The 17314-nt window shown below is 39.4% G+C and overlaps 3 protein-coding genes across 13 annotated transcripts in view; all 3 read left to right on the forward strand.

Annotated features, from left to right (window-relative positions):
• The window catches only part of LOC111347077 (uncharacterized), a 17342-nt gene extending 9146 nt beyond the window's left edge, over positions 1 to 8196 (forward strand). The window contains exons 1-5 of one of the 8 annotated variants that reach the window (XM_022954332.2): positions 235 to 806; positions 4879 to 4944; positions 5705 to 5805; positions 6232 to 7185; positions 7573 to 8196. In XM_022954332.2, the coding sequence (XP_022810067.2) occupies positions 5730 to 5805; positions 6232 to 7185; positions 7573 to 7718 (1176 nt within the window). In that variant the 5' untranslated portion in view covers positions 235 to 806; positions 4879 to 4944; positions 5705 to 5729 and the 3' untranslated portion in view covers positions 7719 to 8196. Of the gene's footprint in view, positions 1 to 233; positions 807 to 1647; positions 1788 to 4878; positions 4945 to 5704; positions 5806 to 6231; positions 7186 to 7572 lie in introns of those variants that run through there. The other 7 variants (XM_022954334.2, XM_022954335.2, XM_088733070.1 and 4 more) reach the window with 7 other exon arrangements.
• Positions 8197 to 12405: 4209 nt separating this feature from the next.
• On the forward strand, positions 12406 to 13620 carry LOC111347080 (uncharacterized). 2 transcript variants are annotated; one of them, XM_088734109.1, is made up of 2 exons: positions 12406 to 12694; positions 12784 to 13620. In XM_088734109.1, exons 1-2 carry the CDS (start codon positions 12406 to 12408, stop codon positions 12864 to 12866), a joined length of 372 nt encoding a protein of 123 aa, XP_088590235.1. In that variant the 3' UTR covers positions 12867 to 13620. The 2 variants fall into 2 exon arrangements, with proteins under 2 accessions (XP_088590235.1, XP_022810076.1); XM_022954341.2 differs by having other exon boundaries at positions 12801 to 13620.
• A 146-nt stretch (positions 13621 to 13766) lies between these two features.
• On the forward strand, positions 13767 to 17184 carry LOC148724030 (uncharacterized). 3 transcript variants are annotated; one of them, XR_015991958.1, is made up of 4 exons: positions 13767 to 15654; positions 15930 to 16164; positions 16823 to 16926; positions 17140 to 17184. XR_015991958.1 is itself a non-coding variant. In XM_088734096.1 (4 exons), exons 1-4 carry the CDS (start codon positions 14758 to 14760, stop codon positions 17025 to 17027), a joined length of 1446 nt encoding a protein of 481 aa, XP_088590222.1. In that variant the 5' UTR covers positions 13767 to 14757; the 3' UTR covers positions 17028 to 17127. The 3 variants fall into 3 exon arrangements, 2 of the variants coding, with proteins under 2 accessions (XP_088590222.1, XP_088590223.1); XM_088734096.1 differs by lacking the exon at positions 17140 to 17184 and adding an exon at positions 16314 to 16422 and having other exon boundaries at positions 16823 to 17127; XM_088734097.1 differs by lacking the exon at positions 17140 to 17184 and having other exon boundaries at positions 16823 to 16964.
• The last annotated feature ends 130 nt before the right edge of the window (positions 17185 to 17314 follow it).

Consider the following 17314-nt stretch of genomic DNA (forward strand, 5'->3'; position numbering starts at 1 on the left):
GTTGTCTTAGTGTAATCGTATAATTTTGTATCGTGAGGTCGGAAAGTACACTGATTCGCACTGCGTAGCTCATTTGTAACAGATTAGAAATATTTACCGAAACGTGACTTCGTGCTACTATAAACAGCTCGGTAATAGCAGAATAGCAGAAATAATCGGTAAACTGTAATTGGATAAATTAAAGCTTCCGCGTGTCTGTACTTGCCTCGCAGTATTAGCATAACTAGCGGAAGTGAAATTTAAGTCGTCTACGAGATTTAAGGGACCTTAAGAAACCACGAAGGCGACGGCAACGAGGACGTGGAAAAACAAGAGATCTAATTGGCAGAACAATAGCTCAGCACGTGCGTTTTGAAACTTTGTACATTTCTTAGCCGTCCTATGCAAAACAACAACTTGAAATCGCCAAAATCTGCGTCGTCTGCGAACCGAAACCGCGACGGCAAATTATTTTAATTTCCATTTGGAACTCAACGGCTACTTTATACGTCATGCTGAAGTTGAGCTGTGGCGCTGTATGAGACAGTAAGCTCCTGCAGCCATTTTTGAAATTCTAACTAAGAGTAGAAATTCATTTTTTTATCGAAGTCTTCCTTGGCGTCGCCGTCGTGGTTTCTAAAGGTCCCTTTAATCTCAGAGGCACGTTGATTCAGTACACATTTGCAGTCAAGGAATAAGGACATCAGACCGACCGTGAGTCACGGAACAGATCAGGACTCAGTAACTGCTCCTCGTTATGGGTATGGAGGTATGCATTCATGATAACTGGCTAAATTATCCTGTAGCGGACGGCGACTGCCTACAAGGTACGTAAATGTCAAATCCTGTTATCTCTTTCTGTTTTGTTATCTTTTTCTGTTTTTGTTCTGAGAGGGCTTCCCAAGGTATACTATCGACAGACATTACGTAAAACTTGTAAGACACCCTTTTTCTTTGATTTGCAAGCACGGAATAGTAGCTCACGATTCTGAGATGAAAGAAAATTTGAGATTTCGAAAGAACGTACGATCTGGATAGTCTTAGATTTCTCTTTAGGCCGTTTCTTGAGGGGTTAAAGCTTTAATGATTTCTCTTGAATGGTTCTGAGTTGTGCCCTGGAGTGATTTCAATAATTGAATATGGTGTGACTCTTAATTTTCATAAGTCGGTTTGCCTTTTGACACATCTGAAGAATATAGCTATGGATATAGCAAAGTCCGAAAAGGTTTCTCTCGCATCTATAAAGTGTACATAAACGATACTTATATCACGCCGACGGTTAACATTTTAAAAACCTATTTCGTGGTCTTTTTTCTTCCTCTTGAACTGAAAAACGATCAGGATGGTTTTGTTCGTTAAGCAGCAACTTCCTTTTATCTAACACCAGTACACTAAAAATAAAACTTTGAGCGAACACTTCCTCCTATGCAATCTGAGTAGTTGATTGCTCAAATTTGTAGCAGGAAGCTTTCGACCATCTCTTTCACTCGCGTTTCAACTCTGAAATTTTTTGCGTACAGGATTTTAGTGCTAAATTTCGAACAGAATAGAAAATGCCTCCAGAAAATTGGCAATTGTCAAGTAATGGATTCTTGTGTTCAAAGTACAAGAGAAAACTAGCAATTGCTCAATCCTGAACACGCATAATTTATATAACCACGTGACCGTCGCAGCCCCTGCTCACTGATTGACGTAAGTCGAGGCATTTTTATCCCTGACTCGTGGCCAGATCAATAGTCGGGAAGACTTCTGTAGCTTCAAACACGCGATAATAAATCCTGAGCTTACAAGAGGAGGCTGTTTATAAGGTATTCATGTACACAAATATTTTTGTTGATGTTTTTTTCAAGTAGTTTGGTACAATGACGGTTTATGGTGACCAATCATTCCAGCATGCATTTTACCGCCTCTATGTAGACAACAACGTCGCCGCGGCACTCACATAAACTGAACTTGGAAAGTTGTACATTCTGAGCGCTCTAAATCAGATTAAAAACGTAAACGAAACGTAGAAAATTGCTGGGCTGAACAGCTTTTAAAATTCCAAATATAATCCATACAGTGAACCCATCCGCATCCTATAATGTTGTTAATGATCTGATGTTCACTGTTGTAAGCGGATATTTTCATATTTCACACAATGCTGAGGCCAGTTCCTAATTTTTGCTTAATTTCCTGATTCATGAAATCTGTGCAGCTCAATATTAGATTACAATGACAACTGTGAACAAACAACGCATAATAAATTATCTTAATCTTTAAGGCGAATTCCCGTTCAAGCGAGATTCAATGTTCTACTTTGCCGATGGTTTTATTTTTAACCCTCTCATATCTAACGAAATGATTCGTCTGCTGTTTATTTGTGTACTCAGTTCTTATGCTTTTAATAAGGGGTGACAACCGCCAGACGAAACGCTTACTTCTACTTAGCAATATTTTCAGTTTTTTTCAATTCTTTCATTTCATGACTGCTCAGGCTTTTTAAAAAAACCTTCTACACTCGATGAGGTCGAATCTTAAGAATACTTTACAAATTTCATTCAAAATTTTAACAAATGAAGATAGATTTCGTTTTGTGAGATCACGTGACTGAGCATACACACTCACAAAAAAAAAAAATCAAAACAGGAAAATGAGGCATAATAACTATTGTTCACAACTATTAATAATGGTAATAGGACTGAGTGTTGTCTAATTCGGTCTGTAATCATTCGAGTGGCATCTTTGATATTCACCGGAACACCCGGTGGTAAACTGATAATTTGCGGTTCAAAAAGGCGATTGACACATCTGTTTTTAAGCTCGTCCGTTGAATGATCTACCCTAAGCATAAGTTCATTTTCTGTTTTACGCTTGATGAAACAGTCTTGTAATGATCAGAATTTGAAATTGATTGGGTTTTTTCAGAAGTTTCAAAATTTGGCACACAAAACTACGCATAACAAGTTCCGCACGATCACGTGACGGTCGAGTTCAGATCACGTTTCACAAATCAGGGATTTCGCCCGTTTCTGATCGTAACAGTTACGATTCATCAGAACTTATGCCATGAAATATGTCATAATTATTCCTTTCATAGAAAAAAATGAAAAAGAAGAAAAACGACATATGCGCGTGTAATAGCTATAATACTCATGTACGGCAGACACAGAGCCTTATTATTCGACACTAACTTCTTAATTTACATAATAAACCTGTGCTGTGTTCACTGCTGATTAATCTATTGTGGTCACCGTAAATATTTGCACTAAAATCTTGCATAGATAATATATTTCTGCTGGTCAGCGTAATATTGACTTCTTACCCGGACCATCGCCATTCAAATAAGCACGGGCTCAAACTTTTTATCCATGGTGTCAACGTAATGCCGTATCAATGTACAGCTGAGTATGAGATGGAATTACATTTCTTGTCACAGAACATGTGTTTACCATTAAAAATTTATCAAGGGCTTTTTCAGCTCAGTGTTTAGTTCTCGTGCTGTACAGGTGTTGAAAATTATTGTGGGTAACTTTTAGAAGTTCCCACTGACTACATATTAAGACAGCATCGCGTGACATACCAAGAAAAAACAACGGGTCAGAGAGACTATCCATAAATAACTTAAGTAAAATTGACATATCCAAAGCCTTGACCAGAAGATTCCCTATCTGTCCCTCCTGGACATACTTAACGCCAAAATCTTAAACAATCTTTTCAAACGATGATCGGCAAGAAAATGCATAACGGATTGTGTTTTCTATTTAGCAAACATCATTTTATGTCTACTTCCAAAGTTGTAAGGCCACGGAAGGATGCTTTTCTTGTTCTAAAATACGATTATTGTTTTCACCAATACCTTTTGAAAGAATAAGCTACGGACATAGCGACAGAGAACTAGATTTTTTTTCATTTTGAGGCCGCACTTTGTCATCATTTGCAAGTTTACAGCTCCCTTACCATACTGTATTTGCATGACCGGTTTTACGGGTCAGCCACTGTAATATTTGACTCGTGCGCCTGGCGCGCGTAAATAGAATGAGTTAATGTCTGGTTTTGCCAAACCTCGGTTAAGGAACGACTCGTTACGTTTATCGTGCACATTAAACGCAAAAGGGTGTGACCCTTGGTTCCTCTCGGTATTCTAACGCACTCTTAACGACAGCTCTAAAAAAAATTAGTCTCTCTGTTAGCTTTATTTTTTATTTCATCCTAGAGAGACATCGCTGAAGAAATAATATGTGGACAACTTCGAACATAGGACGTGATGGAATGCCGAAGCATTCAAATCAGTATTGTATCGCTCACTCTAAGATCACGGGTAAACAACGTTTGCACAAAAGAACATCACGTAGCAGGGTTGGCCCCTGCATGTATGCAACACTGTAAATGAAATCCTTATTAGCGACAGGTTCCAGTAGTCTCACTGTATTTGTATCCGGCATAATTTTGATTCTCGCTGCTTACGTATACCGAAAACATGTACGTGCTAAAATGTGTTGGCGTCATAATAAATATTTTGGTTAGTACCCAAAATTACTTACAAGGAAGCAAATAGTTCTATTGAAACCGGGTGGACCGTGAAAAAGATCTAAACATAGAACACCGTTTTAAGCTCCAGTGGTCATGACCTTATTGGGGCTTTTCGCGCGACTTAGTAAAATCCTTGATCATGGCAGAAAAAGTAATTTTTTTCTCAACCTACAATATTTAGCTTCTGCTTTACAAGAGCTGTTCCGTGACTTGCATTTCGTTGTATCAGCAGATGTGAGAAACGACCTTGTACAAGTACAAAATTGTTGATCACGTACCAATTCAACAGGGAAAACCCCTTCAGACATAATGCCTCACATCATTAAAAGGACTGGCATATAAATGCAACTTATTCGCTATATAAATCACCGAATCATTTTTTTGTAGCAGAATTTGCGCGAAGCTGTGGAAGAAGCCCTCACAAGTCAAGACTCTACAAGATAGGGAAAAAAGGCAGGATAAATGAACTTATAAAGAAAATTATAATCATCGGAATCTCGTAAAGTTTAAGTCATTGTTTAGCTAAGGGCAAAAAGCTTCAGGTGATGTGGCTCTGATCATGGTGGTCACATTTCACAGCCCAACCTCTTTAATTCACGGCTGCGATCTTATGCTTGCTGTGTTCCAAGTTAACTTGGTCATCTAAATCACTGTCACGTCACTTTAATCTGAAGCGTGACAAATCGAGTGTTGCCTGATGGGGCTTTTCTTTCACAATTTCTACTTGGAGAATAGCCTGCTTACAGGCGGTAGTTGGTATGCGCAAGATTCAACGTGGAGAATATATACGGTCGCCCTATTGGACGGGCGGAGGATTTTGGACGAGTGATAAAGCGAAGAGAAGGGGGAGGGGGAGGTGGAGAGGGGCCAGGGGAGGGTTTCTGGCTACCTTCCTCTAGCTCCCCCTCGCCTTTTCACTTGTCCCAGATCTTCCACCCGTCGAATATATTCGCCGCGCTGAATCTCGTGCATATCAACTACGTACCCCCTGCAAGCAGGCTGCTGTGCGTAACGAGCAGCGTTCAATTCGATGCCGAGAACGATCAGTAGATTGTCGACGATGACAATTCTCAACCTGGCGGGGCTTTGTGGGGAAAATTGTGTTGCGAAACGAAAATCATCGCAAGAGTGTCATAATCTGAATACAGCTTATATATCATGAACAAAGGATAGAATTCCATTATCAACTTACAGGATATTTTTATTATTTCAGATTTTGTTCTAAAAGTGAGGTTATCATGACTAAACACTATCACGTGACGGTAAAAGAAGGGTTTCCGCTGTTGTTGTTTTCCTTTGCGTTGTTGCTTTTGCGTAAGTATCGTATTTTAAGTAAAGTAATATAAGTATCTTTTATTTCTACGCTCTACAGCTGAGAATAAGCTACAATGCTAATAAGAAGGCAGCCTTCAGGTCATATACAGGGAAGTCATCTAGGATGAACAACTGAGCACATGGAAAAAATCATACAAATGCAAAAATAGTTCGTAGGCTATAGGGTGAAATCAAAGGGGGAGGAGCGTTTCAAGGGGAATGCTGATGAGACAGAAATCCGTGCTTATGAATCTCATGCATAGAAATTAGTTTATTGTGACTTTGAAGTGCTTTTACTTAAAACTGGTGTCGTCTCGAGCGCATCAGTCGTAGTTTATTCCCATTAAGAGAATCCACCAGTTCATGTATCATAAGCTGTTAATCTGACGTCAACTGAGTACTGAAAAGTATTTTTTCAACACGCAGACGTCGGGGTGCAGGCTAAGTCATCATGCCAAGCCGATCAGATTACAATCAAGGATCCAATAACTGGTTCGATTCAGTGCCTGGATTGCTTGAAATGCCCGCCTGGCGAAGGCCTCTCAGTGAATTGCGGGGACGTGATAACCCCTTCAACACCAGTGCAGTGCAAGCCATGCGTGCTGGGAGAGACGTATTCTGCTTCCTTCAATACCGCAGCTTGTGAAGACTGTGCAAATTGCGGTGAGTACCGTGAAACGACGAAAGCCTGCACGGTGACTTCCAAGGCCAAGTGTGGAAGGTGTAAGCCTGGTGCGTATGCTGAGGGCATGTTGGGACTGTGCAGGCCGTGCTCTCCGTGCTGTAATGATGGTAACGATATCATTATACCTGAGTGTCAAGTTGCAGGTGTACCAACAAGTATGCAGTGCAGCTACCTACGATCTGACAAGTGCAGCGCATCAGCGGTTTCAAGTATGAGCACGAGGCAGTCAACACTTCGACCAGATCAGTCCACGACCCCATGGCAGCCATCCCGGCCTTCTACAAGCAGCAACGAAGTGATCTCTTTTTCAAGTAAGCCAGTCATCAACGTGATTGAAGACGCCTCGCCAAATATGGGCTCCATAGCCATTTCCGTTGTAAGCGGCTTTTTTGTTATCATCACGATCCTTATCATTGCATGCAGCAGAGTAATGCGTCAACGCCGGAAGGCCTTTTGGACGAGGATTGATGTAGTTACTGTGGAAAACGTAGTTGGTCAGACGCAAAACTGCGAACAAAGAAATGATCAAGAACACAATCGGGAACAAACAGTGGATAGAGTCCCACTGCCGCCCGAGGATCTGTATGAAGAGAGTCCACTTCCACATCCTACTCAAGAGGCAGCTGGTGACAAGAATCCCGAAAAAATGGGAGTGCAAGAGACCGCTTCTCCTTCATCAGACCAGAGTAGTTTAGGTAAAACTATGACTTTTTATGACAATTTTTATTTGCTTGTTTTTCTTTCTGAAACAATTATAATTCACCCTTATGCTAAATACTAGTCACGTATCTATTTACTCTAACACAATGGTACAGATCGCCAGGAGGGGATGATCATGATTTTGATGAATATATAAAACAAACTCCAGCAGAGGCCTTGCAACATTTTTCAAAGCGAAGAGAAATTTCGAAGGGGAAATTTGAGTGGAAGGTGTATTCTTAAATAGCGAACAATTTGCCAAGCAGAGGCTATCAAAATCGATCTCTGCTTTGAAATCACCCCAAGAACCTTTGAAACCTCAAATTTTGAAACGTAATTTTAAACCGAGTCGTAAACTGATTCATCTTTTCATATTTCTGTAGTTTTAGATTCTAAACTTGACGGGTATGTGATGAAGCAGTGTCCTGAATCGCATAAAGAGCGAGCACACAGTCCCCCCAATGTTGTCACCAAGAAGACCACTGTCACGATGTCCAAAGTCACAGATAAGGGGGTCACTCCGGTTTGACGAGAGCCATCAGCACCTTTAAATTATTTGATGGCCTATAACTTTTGCTCTGTAGTTTTTCATTTAGTGACAGAGAAGTCGGGACATTTTAAGTACTTTTAATTAGTTGCTTCTAATCGTTTGAAAACGTCTACAAGCCCCGATTCACTCTCGTTCCAGGATTCTTCGTTCTCTTAACTACAACTGATTACTCTTCCCATCATCAGCTTTTAACATTTCCTCTCGGCAGCCAGAGACTGATGAGTAATTCAGTCAGTGGTGCATTATAGGCACCCGAATGAATTCGAGCAAATCCTTAAAAGAGAAATCATTAAGGGACAGGGACCGGTCATTTTTCATTGGCTGCGGGTGAGGGTCGGAGCCGAGATTTTGGTTGTGTCACGATAAAATCTATGTGATCTCCTCCTAAGGTTTTGTAATAATGTCATGATCCCTGCTCATTAACAATTAATTTGCAGTAAATTGTCTATAGTCCCCACTTTGTACTCTGTTGGCAACGACTGATCCTCCGTATGTTCCTTCTAAGAACCAATGTGATCCACCCAACAATCATTCAAACCCCCCTCTCCCCAGTGATAAATAATGAGTAGTTCCTAAGGTCTCTTTGCTTGACGAGAATTCCTATCCAACTTCGTCTACCCAGTCAAATTGACCCACAGTGCGGGGAAGAAGGTGTGGAGGCGGGGAGGGGTGCCTATCATGGGGTGAAGGCTTATCTGTTTGCCTAAACGAGAACATAATCTGCTGACCAGTAAAAAAAGCGTTGGCAATCGCATATGCCCCAGTGGAAAAATATTTTTGCACTTACTGATATATTTCAGAGACAATGTTTCTTATTCGCGGATCGTTTCTACACGATCAACAGCGTATGATTTTTAGCTTGAAGTTCTTACTGATAAACTAATCCAATGTTATTCGATGGAACTCGCCTCCTGTAAGAGGGTCTGGATGGGGGGGAGTGGGTACAAATGTCAGTTGTCAGTTAAAATTTTGACCATTTATCAGTTCACAGTTAGATTTTAGGCCATTTGTCAGTTGTCAGTTAAATGACTGTTGATAATTAACCTGACAAGTTAATTACTACTTTCCGACCCTATTATTGGCTAAAAAGGCACATACAGAGTGAAGTCGAAAATTAAGTCGAAAATTGATAGAATAAGAACTCCTTTTTCTCAACCCTAGAATGAAATAATTCTGAAGATCTTCAAAGTGACTTTCAGTCTTCGTTTAACTACTTGCCCGCCCGGATCTAAAACCCGTAATTAGGGTGATATCTTTATCCCCTCGGTTAGAAAAGTTATTTTCTGAGTCCTTGTCATATTCGTCTGCATATGTTCGCATCTCAGCAACTGCTACTTCAACGATACAGTCCTCAACAAATTTGACATGTGTCACATTCCCAGATGCTGAACGTCGTTTCCGATAAAATTTTGGCCATTTGTCAGCTGTTAGTTAACCCCATCCAGACCCTCCTGTAGGGGCAAACGCTGTCTTTCCCTATTTTTTTTATACATAAACATATCTGTTGATAAGAAAAAAAAAAACAAAAAAGGTATTTGCTGTGTATTGTATGATTTTAACTCACATCCTCTCTCTCTCGGGCCTAGACAGTCCGCTGCGCCATATCTGCACATACTCAACGTCGGTAGAAATCTAATTATAATTTATTATATATAATTAATCATAATTAAACAACTTGAATGGTGACAATATACAGGCAATGGACATCTCAGGCTGACGATAACATCATTTGTTACCATTTTAAAATGGTACCAAGTAATGTTATTCAATCAACGATTAAAATCGTTGATTGAATGTCAACAGGCGCGTAGCGTGGTCATTTTTTCAAGTACACACAAGTACATATGATCTAGAAACCTAAGTAAACTGAGCGAAAAATACTGCGTTCTTTATTTCTTGTTTGAAATAGTTGTGTGAATATAAGCAAAGACCAAAGCGTCTTGCCCTTATTTTGAGCAAACTTGGCGCAAACACAGCATTGTTTTCAAATTTTTCTGGTCACTTCAAGTACGCACGTGCTTATATGCGTAGAGGACGCTACGCGCCTGGTCAGTTAGTCACTACTGTTTTTTCTTGAATCATCTTTCTCTTGTGAAATAAGGTATATGTGGTAAGCAGCAGGTTTCCTGTTTTGAAAATAATGAGACCGTCTGCAACAATACCTTCTCCACCTTCTACCTTCTCAAATTCTAATTCTATTTAGAACATAGCTAGCAGAGTCGCGCAATCAAATTCATTATTCGTAAGCGCACTTAAAATCCCGCTAGTGCACGCTAATAGCGTCATCAAATCCGACTTCACCAGAATTTTTTTTTTTCGCGCGAGCGGCCATTGTTAGCGCGGGGAAAAATGATATATTTCGCGACAATAATGGATAAAAACAGAAACTCGGCCTACTAGTGCGAAAACGAAGACAATGTTTCGACCTTTTCCCTTGGGCTAGAGTTCTTAAATGAGGCAGAAAAAGAGAAAAACAAAGGAAAACGAGACTCGGCATCAGCGCCGTCACGATTCGCTTCAACTCGAGAAGCTAGAGTTGCCCTCGGCTATCGCCTCGGGCAACTCTTACGCTTCTTTCGTGCACTCCAAACTTCCCGCGTGCTCCATAACTCGATAGTGCACGCTAAAGCATGAACAAATTGTTAATCAATGCCATTAAAATTTTGTCCTATAAGTAGCCGTCATATGCAGTTTCTGATCGTATATTTTTTTATATGTCAGGGCAGTAATGTCGAATTTTAAAGTTTGGTTTTTCGAAAATCTTCTTAATAAAACTTTCACATTACCGTCTATATTAAATTGACAGAATCACACGTAAAGCTTGTCATCTACTTAAGAAGATAAATTATGGTTATAGAGTGTTAACAGTCAGCTTTAAAAAACACTCAACATTGTAAATGGTTGAGTCAATAAGCTTTCAACTTCCGTTCGCGTTCATTGAATCATATCCACAGTACTTCCGGTGCCTCAGGTGATATTTAGCACATTTTTTTTCTAAATTAAGTGGCCATGATTACAAGCCAACCATGAAAAGCTATTAATATACGCAAAAGTTTGGCGGATATTGCGGATATGAACATTACTTAATCTTTGAACTTCTATTTCACTCGTGTAAGCAGGAATTATCACTCTATTAGTCATCAGTCGTAATTCTTGACATATAAAAATAGCTAGAAGTTCTGTTTCTCATTTGATATTACAGTCAGTTTCTATGCTTTGAGGGAAGCCACCCCAAAACGGGCTTAAAAAATACTCACTAATGAAAGTGTGTACAGTATCTCTTTTATTTTTATTGATCTATTTATTTATTTATTTTTTCATTCGTTCTATGGTATGACCGCCTGGGGTTTTTACGACATCTTTCTAATAGCTACAGTCAGAGTTTATTCTCTACTTGACGCTTGCTCGATGTAGTCTAAGCTTAAAACTGCTTGATGTAGTTTGAAATTAATTTATCCCAATAATTCTTTCTCTTTGGCCCGAGATCGTAGCTTGATAAGAAATAGCACACAAACTGTAACTACAAACATTACAGTAAAACGCATGTTGGAAAACAAAATTAGTAAACTTTTAAAATACTATAGTTGTAGTCAGGCATGATAATAAATAAAAAAATTTTTGTTGTCACTGGCTAAAAAACTTTGTGTGAGAATGTTTCGGTTAAAATACTATAACCTTCAGCAATAACTTGAACTGGCTACGAAAGCGAATGATTGCTTTAAAAAGAGCCGCAGAAACGTCACTTGGGATTACCAAGGGCCTTGTAAATGTCAGGAATGTAAATGTGTTCATTAATGGTATTCGGTTCACAAATTGAATGCCACGCTTCTAAAAATAATCTTTTCGACCATTGGGAACAGCGGTCGATAATCTTGACGTCCTCAAGGTCAAAAACATGATTGTAATTTTACAATTTTGGGTTCATGAAGAATTTCTATCTCCCGTGAAAATCGCTCTCACAAGGAATTTTATGCTATCATCACTTGACCTACTTTCTCTCAGCAATTTATGATTAATCTTTTGTCCAGAATAAATTACACATAATTGTGATATTGTGCAGCGCTTTCGAATTGTAACTTCAAATTAGGAATTCTTTGATGCAGAAGTAACAGCAGCAATTTTTGGCAGTCGGTCACCTTTGAATTCTTCTTAAGAGATTCATTTCACATTTAGTGCATCTATTGCTTGCTTCTTTTGAAATAATTATCCTCCTGGTTGGAGCACAATAAGCTCTAAAATTGCATTTTGAATTTTCGTAATTTGTCTTAATTCAAGTGAATGGTATGACCTAATAACCAATCGCTGTTCGTGAAATGAACCCGCGCTCTCCAGTACTCGGTCATTCTCGGGAGGATCGAACACTGCTCTCGGGAAAACGGAGAAGATCGAACCAGAGGCTGAGGAGACTCGGGTGGCTATGCGTATTTTATGACGATAGCTCATTTCACATTGGCCGAATGCATTTTGGGATAGGGGAAACCCCTTTGCTGATAGACATGTGCTTGAGGGGACCGAAAAGTGCTGCAATTGAAAAGATTATGTAAGAAGATGGGGGCTGAGAACTTACAACCAGAATGCAGGGTACCTCAGTTTCAGAGTACCGAAAATGTCTTTTCTCCTTATGTGAAGAATTAACGGAAGGAAACGTACATGATTTGAAGTATTTATGTCGCGATCGGTTAACAACGAGAGAACTGGAGGAGAAGTTGAATATCTTGAGATAAAACAAGAGATAAGAAGAGAAAATCTGTGTTTGTTAGAAGATCTTCTTACGCAAATAGGTCGCAATGATTTAATAGAAAACCTAAATGAGTTCAAGAGCAAATGCAGCTTTGACTGTAACGCGAAGAGTGGTTCCATGGGTTTTCAAGTTGACGATAGCATGGAAGATGTTCCTGACGCTGCCGAACAAACCTCAAATGGCGCCGGCAACAATAATGATCCAACTTCAAGTGGTGAGTTAGAATTATAAATGTAATGTGATAAAAATTCAATAATGACTGCCTTTGTTTTTGTTTTGCGAATTGAACTGATGCGTGACAAGAAATTGTTTTGATTCAGAGTCACGTCAGTGACGAGAATGTGCTTATAGTTCCGCCCAAGACAATGTCTCTTCTTTCTACCTGACGCTCTCTCTTTGGCTGGGATCTCGTGGTACCTTCGAATGTCGATGGTCGTCAATTTAGAATAATATGGAGAATACAAATTTTATTTGGACACGATAAACATGTTTACAGAAATTTGGCTGAATGCATATACATTTAATTCAACACATGAACAACTTTAGTGAGCTGTTTCACGGCGTTACCAGGATGAAATGAAAACTTTCGGCCTAAGGCCTTTGCTCGTGTTCTCGTGGTTGGACTTGTCATCATTTACTATCTGCTTTGATCTTGTCCATCCTTAATCTTTGTTGCTTCACCTTTGTTCTTTTGTGCTCCCTTTGTGTTATTCTACCTAAACAAATATTTTGCATGTATCTTCAAGGGTACCAGGATCGATAAATCGACCGATGCATCTGTCCATTTATCAATCGTTACTCGATCTACACTCGATCTACACTCCATATACACTCGATCTATACTCGACCGACACGCGACCGACATGTCGAGCGATGTGTAGTTAGAGCTTTCTCTGATGTCGGCCAAGGTATCGACCGTGACCATATTGGTAGCTTATCGGTTAACTACCGGTGGCACATATCGGTCAACTGTAGGCGGAATATTGGTTGAGTAACCATAGGCGGCCCAAGCTCTCTTTGAGAACCACACAAAGAACACAATTTGCATATTTATAAGGATTTGTATGGGATTTTCTATAAGATATCCACAGAGATAGTTAAAAGTGAAAATATTAAATGAAAATGGTTTATCTTGTTCCATACGTGTGTTGTTTGCTCCTGGTGTCGTTATTTTACCGATTTCACTTGATTTAAGCGGTTTTTTTTAATCCTGGTTTTCTACCACATAAAGAGAAGACTTCTCTTTATGTGGTAGAAAACCAGTGTAGGCGATGTTGGCCTTGATGCAGTCTTTAAAGCGCTTCAGTGGCCTTCCTTGCTTTTTCTTCCCTTACTGAGCACTCCGTAGAGGAGTTGCTTTGGGATTCTGTCACTGTTCATTCGGATGATATGCCCCGTCCATCTGAGCTGGGCTTTGAGAATCATAGCCTCAATGCTGGTGGTTTCTGCACGGTCCAAGGTTTGTTATCATGTCCTGCCATTTGATGCTCAGGACTGAGCGCAAGCTCCGCACGTGGAAGCGCTCCAGCAATTGCATACGGCTTTGCGTAAAGAAGGAAGCATGTTATATTAGATACAAATTGACTTCAGGCTGCTAAAGAGCTAGAAAACCTTAGTACATGGTGAAATTTTTAGCTCTTTGGGTGTAATATTCAAGGAGAAATAGTCCATCAAAAACTGAAAAATTTCTGGATGGCAAAAGCGCTAATGAGCTCATACATTCTATGTAAAATTTTGAGTTTTTAAACCCGTGTTGCACAAAAACTATTCAATGCATCAGGCTCGTATTCATTGGCTGAGTTAATCGTACTTTGACCTTTCGATATTCAGAACTGATTTATTATTAGCTCCATCAGAAACTGAATTGCTTATGCTAATGAGGCAAATATTGTAAACAAGGATTCCCCTATAGGGTCCAGGCCCTACAACCATAGAGGAGACTGGTGAGGACAACTGTCTTGTAGACCCCGAGCTTTGTAGACTGCTGGATGTTGTGTTGGTTCAGCACACGAGCTCGCAGTTTGCCCAGGGCTTGGCTTGCCTTACACATGAGGGGATGCAAATCGTCTGCACTGGAAGTACACATCAAACTCCCCAGGCGTTCTAATCCCATTAAATATGTGGTTTTTATGTCAGCGTTTGCATGGTTAATATCGTTAGCGCCCCTTTCGGTTGGATCTGGACATGCAGTGTCTGTTTTTGGATCTGGACAATGTTCTTTTTTTTTCCCAGATTGCTTTGTAGTGCATGTAGTTTTCTTAGTTATTTTCGCCAAAAATGGTGCCGAGGAAAGGTTTTTCGACTTTCTCTCGCGTCGTCAGTGATGCATTAAGCGATCATAATTACTGGTATGTGCTCACAACAGAATTTTGTGGAATTACTCCTCTGCAATATTTTAAGCGATCGCCGATCGTGACAACTTTTCCAGAAGATTTCTGCCGAATTGAAAGTGACAAACTTCGGCTTCTCGATGGGCGCCCCTTCGTCAACAAGAAAAATTGCAGCGCATTTGAAGTTGTTTGCTCGTCTTTTGGGCTTGTATCGGTTATTCTGAGGAAAAAAAGAGGTTCTGAAGAAGGAGGATCCGCCGCGATTTATAAAGTTAAAGAATTTTTGAATGGCTTGGATTTGAGTTCACTCAAGGGAGACGGCAACGACTTGAATTGCGAGCGACCACGTGCAGCTCGGCGCCTTACAATGACCCCTCAATTCAACACTCCGCCTAGTACGAAAGAAATGCCTGTCTCGGTTCATTTGACTCCTCCAAACAGTGGCAGTCTTAGTTCTCCTATTCTAAAGGAGATTTCTCAAAGGAATGATTTGGAGACCCCAGAAAAGACTTTCCTTATTAAGAAAAGGGGGAGCTGCGTTCTCCAAGATGCACAAGGCATTTGTGAAAGGAGCCGAGAAAATTTATCAACGGTGCTTTCCAGCATGTGTGCTTTTGGCGATCCTGAGGCCAAGGCTATTGTAAATGAGATTGTGGAGGATGTGGCCCTAAAGAAAGGAGTTAAACGGACGGTGGAAGAGCTTGTTGGTGATGAAACATTTTCCTTATACGTGGAAAGCCTCCGAGTTCCAGATTGGGTGCTATTATATTTCAAGACCAAGGCAAGAATATCTGGTAATACTTGGCAAGCTGTAATCAATATCACCAAACTTGGAAGGACAGGGGTAAGTAAGGTCTGTTATTATTTATCAATCTTAAGAGGCTTCTTTTGGAAAGGATATGTCTGCACTCAGATTTAATTTATCTCAACTTGGAAGCAGTTCCACTGTAACAAATTTAATGCTTGAAAGTGGTAGAAGAAGTGCAAGTCTCATTATTATTTACTATTACTGTGATAATAGCTAATTTTTTTAAACCTCAGTTATATCAGATGTGTTTTTCATGTTAATTTTGTTGTTTTAATTTTTCTTTTGCTTTCTTTCTTTGGCTTCCGTTTTAGAAATCCTCTGATACACCATTATTGTTGAACCTTAACCAAATGAAGGCGGCCAAAAAAGTGATCTTTGGAGTTTGTAAAGAATACATGGATGTGAAAAAGGTGCCTTCTCCTTTACAAGGTTATCAGGTGGATTTGTTTCCTGTTTTGGAGTTGATTGTCCACGAGCAAAGGCTTCATAATGTGTGCTCACCAACTCTCAAACTTCTGATGAAGATAGATGGAAGACCCTTTTGTGGTAAATACTGACTGTCAGGTTTAAGTTTGCTGCCATAAATTATAAAACAATACCTTATCTCGGATTAAATGTGTGGTTGTGCATAATTTTTGTTCCCATGAATGAGAATGAAATAATAACCATTTATATTATCATTTTTTTATGATCAGGTAGAAATCAGGTGTTGGTAGGTCTGGTTCCCCGTCTTAACCCTGTTTACAACATACAGAGTGCAAAGTCTGTTTACCCACTGGCCATTGCCAATTGTAAAGAAAACAGGTTCATCATTAATTTCTGTTATTTTATGTTACCAAAGTACTTTTTCTCCTTTGCTTGACGTGGTTTCAAAGTTTTTAATTTGCACCGTAGAGACACTTTCTTATAAAGCTTTCCTTACTGAAAGCTTATATAGTTTTATAGAACATATGTTACAGTTTTCATATTTGTATTGTTGTCTCAATTTCCAGTACTGGCTCTAAGATCTGACAAATGTAATACACACAAATACACACACACAGACACACACACACACACAAAAATACCCACACATTATGAATTAAACAGAAAGAGAAAAAAAAACTGCAAATCCTTTTGCATTATAAGAACATTACCCCAACATAAGCTCTGAGTAAACAACAAGTTTCATCGGTTGTCTTCATGCCTAATGTTATTTTGATAGGGAAAGCCTGAAGGTACTTTTAAAGGATCTAAATGAACAAAAGAGAATCATCAAGAACCAAGGAATTTTTGTTGATGACATGAAGTTCAATGTAGAATTTGATGGTAAGATGTTTCTATCATTTTGTTACATAAAGGTTATTTGCAAGAACATTAACCTTAATCTTTTAAAAGGGAGGATGCTGACTTTCTTTTTAGAAACTTAATTGAGGGGTTTTTTTTTTCATTATCAGTGACCATTATTTTAAACAATAAGTTAATTTTCTACATGTATGTCATATAATTCTTTATTGCTGTTGTTTTTTTGTCATATCTTAGTTTCATTGGACTACAAAACACTGATCCTTCTTTTGGTAAAGAAAGGGGATCTTGATTTTCAACTTGGTGGTCGAGGGGTAGATGTGGAATTCTGCTTTATATGCAATGCAATCAGGGTTAGTATTTGTGTTGGTGTACATGTGGATCAATGAGCATTTTTTAGTTGTAGTTCATC

This window comes from Stylophora pistillata, chromosome 9 (assembly GCF_964205215.1).
Source record: "Stylophora pistillata chromosome 9, jaStyPist1.2, whole genome shotgun sequence".
NCBI classification, from domain to species: Eukaryota; Metazoa; Cnidaria; class Anthozoa; order Scleractinia; family Pocilloporidae; genus Stylophora; species Stylophora pistillata.

Excerpts from the sequence above, each read along its gene's own strand:
- LOC148724030 (XM_088734096.1), top strand. The coding sequence starts at position 14,758 with ATGGTGCCGAGGAAAGGTTTTTCGACTTTCTCTCGCGTCGTCAGTGAT. Across the intron at positions 15,655-15,929 it reads CCAAACTTGGAAGGACAGGG|AAATCCTCTGATACACCATT; the intron begins GTAAGTAAGGTC and ends CTTCCGTTTTAG. Across the intron at positions 16,423-16,822 it reads GCCAATTGTAAAGAAAACAG|GGAAAGCCTGAAGGTACTTT; the intron begins GTTCATCATTAA and ends TTATTTTGATAG.
- LOC111347080 (XM_088734109.1), top strand. The coding sequence starts at position 12,406 with ATGTCGCGATCGGTTAACAACGAGAGAACTGGAGGAGAAGTTGAATAT. Across the intron at positions 12,695-12,783 it reads TAATGATCCAACTTCAAGTG|AAATTGTTTTGATTCAGAGT; the intron begins GTGAGTTAGAAT and ends ATGCGTGACAAG.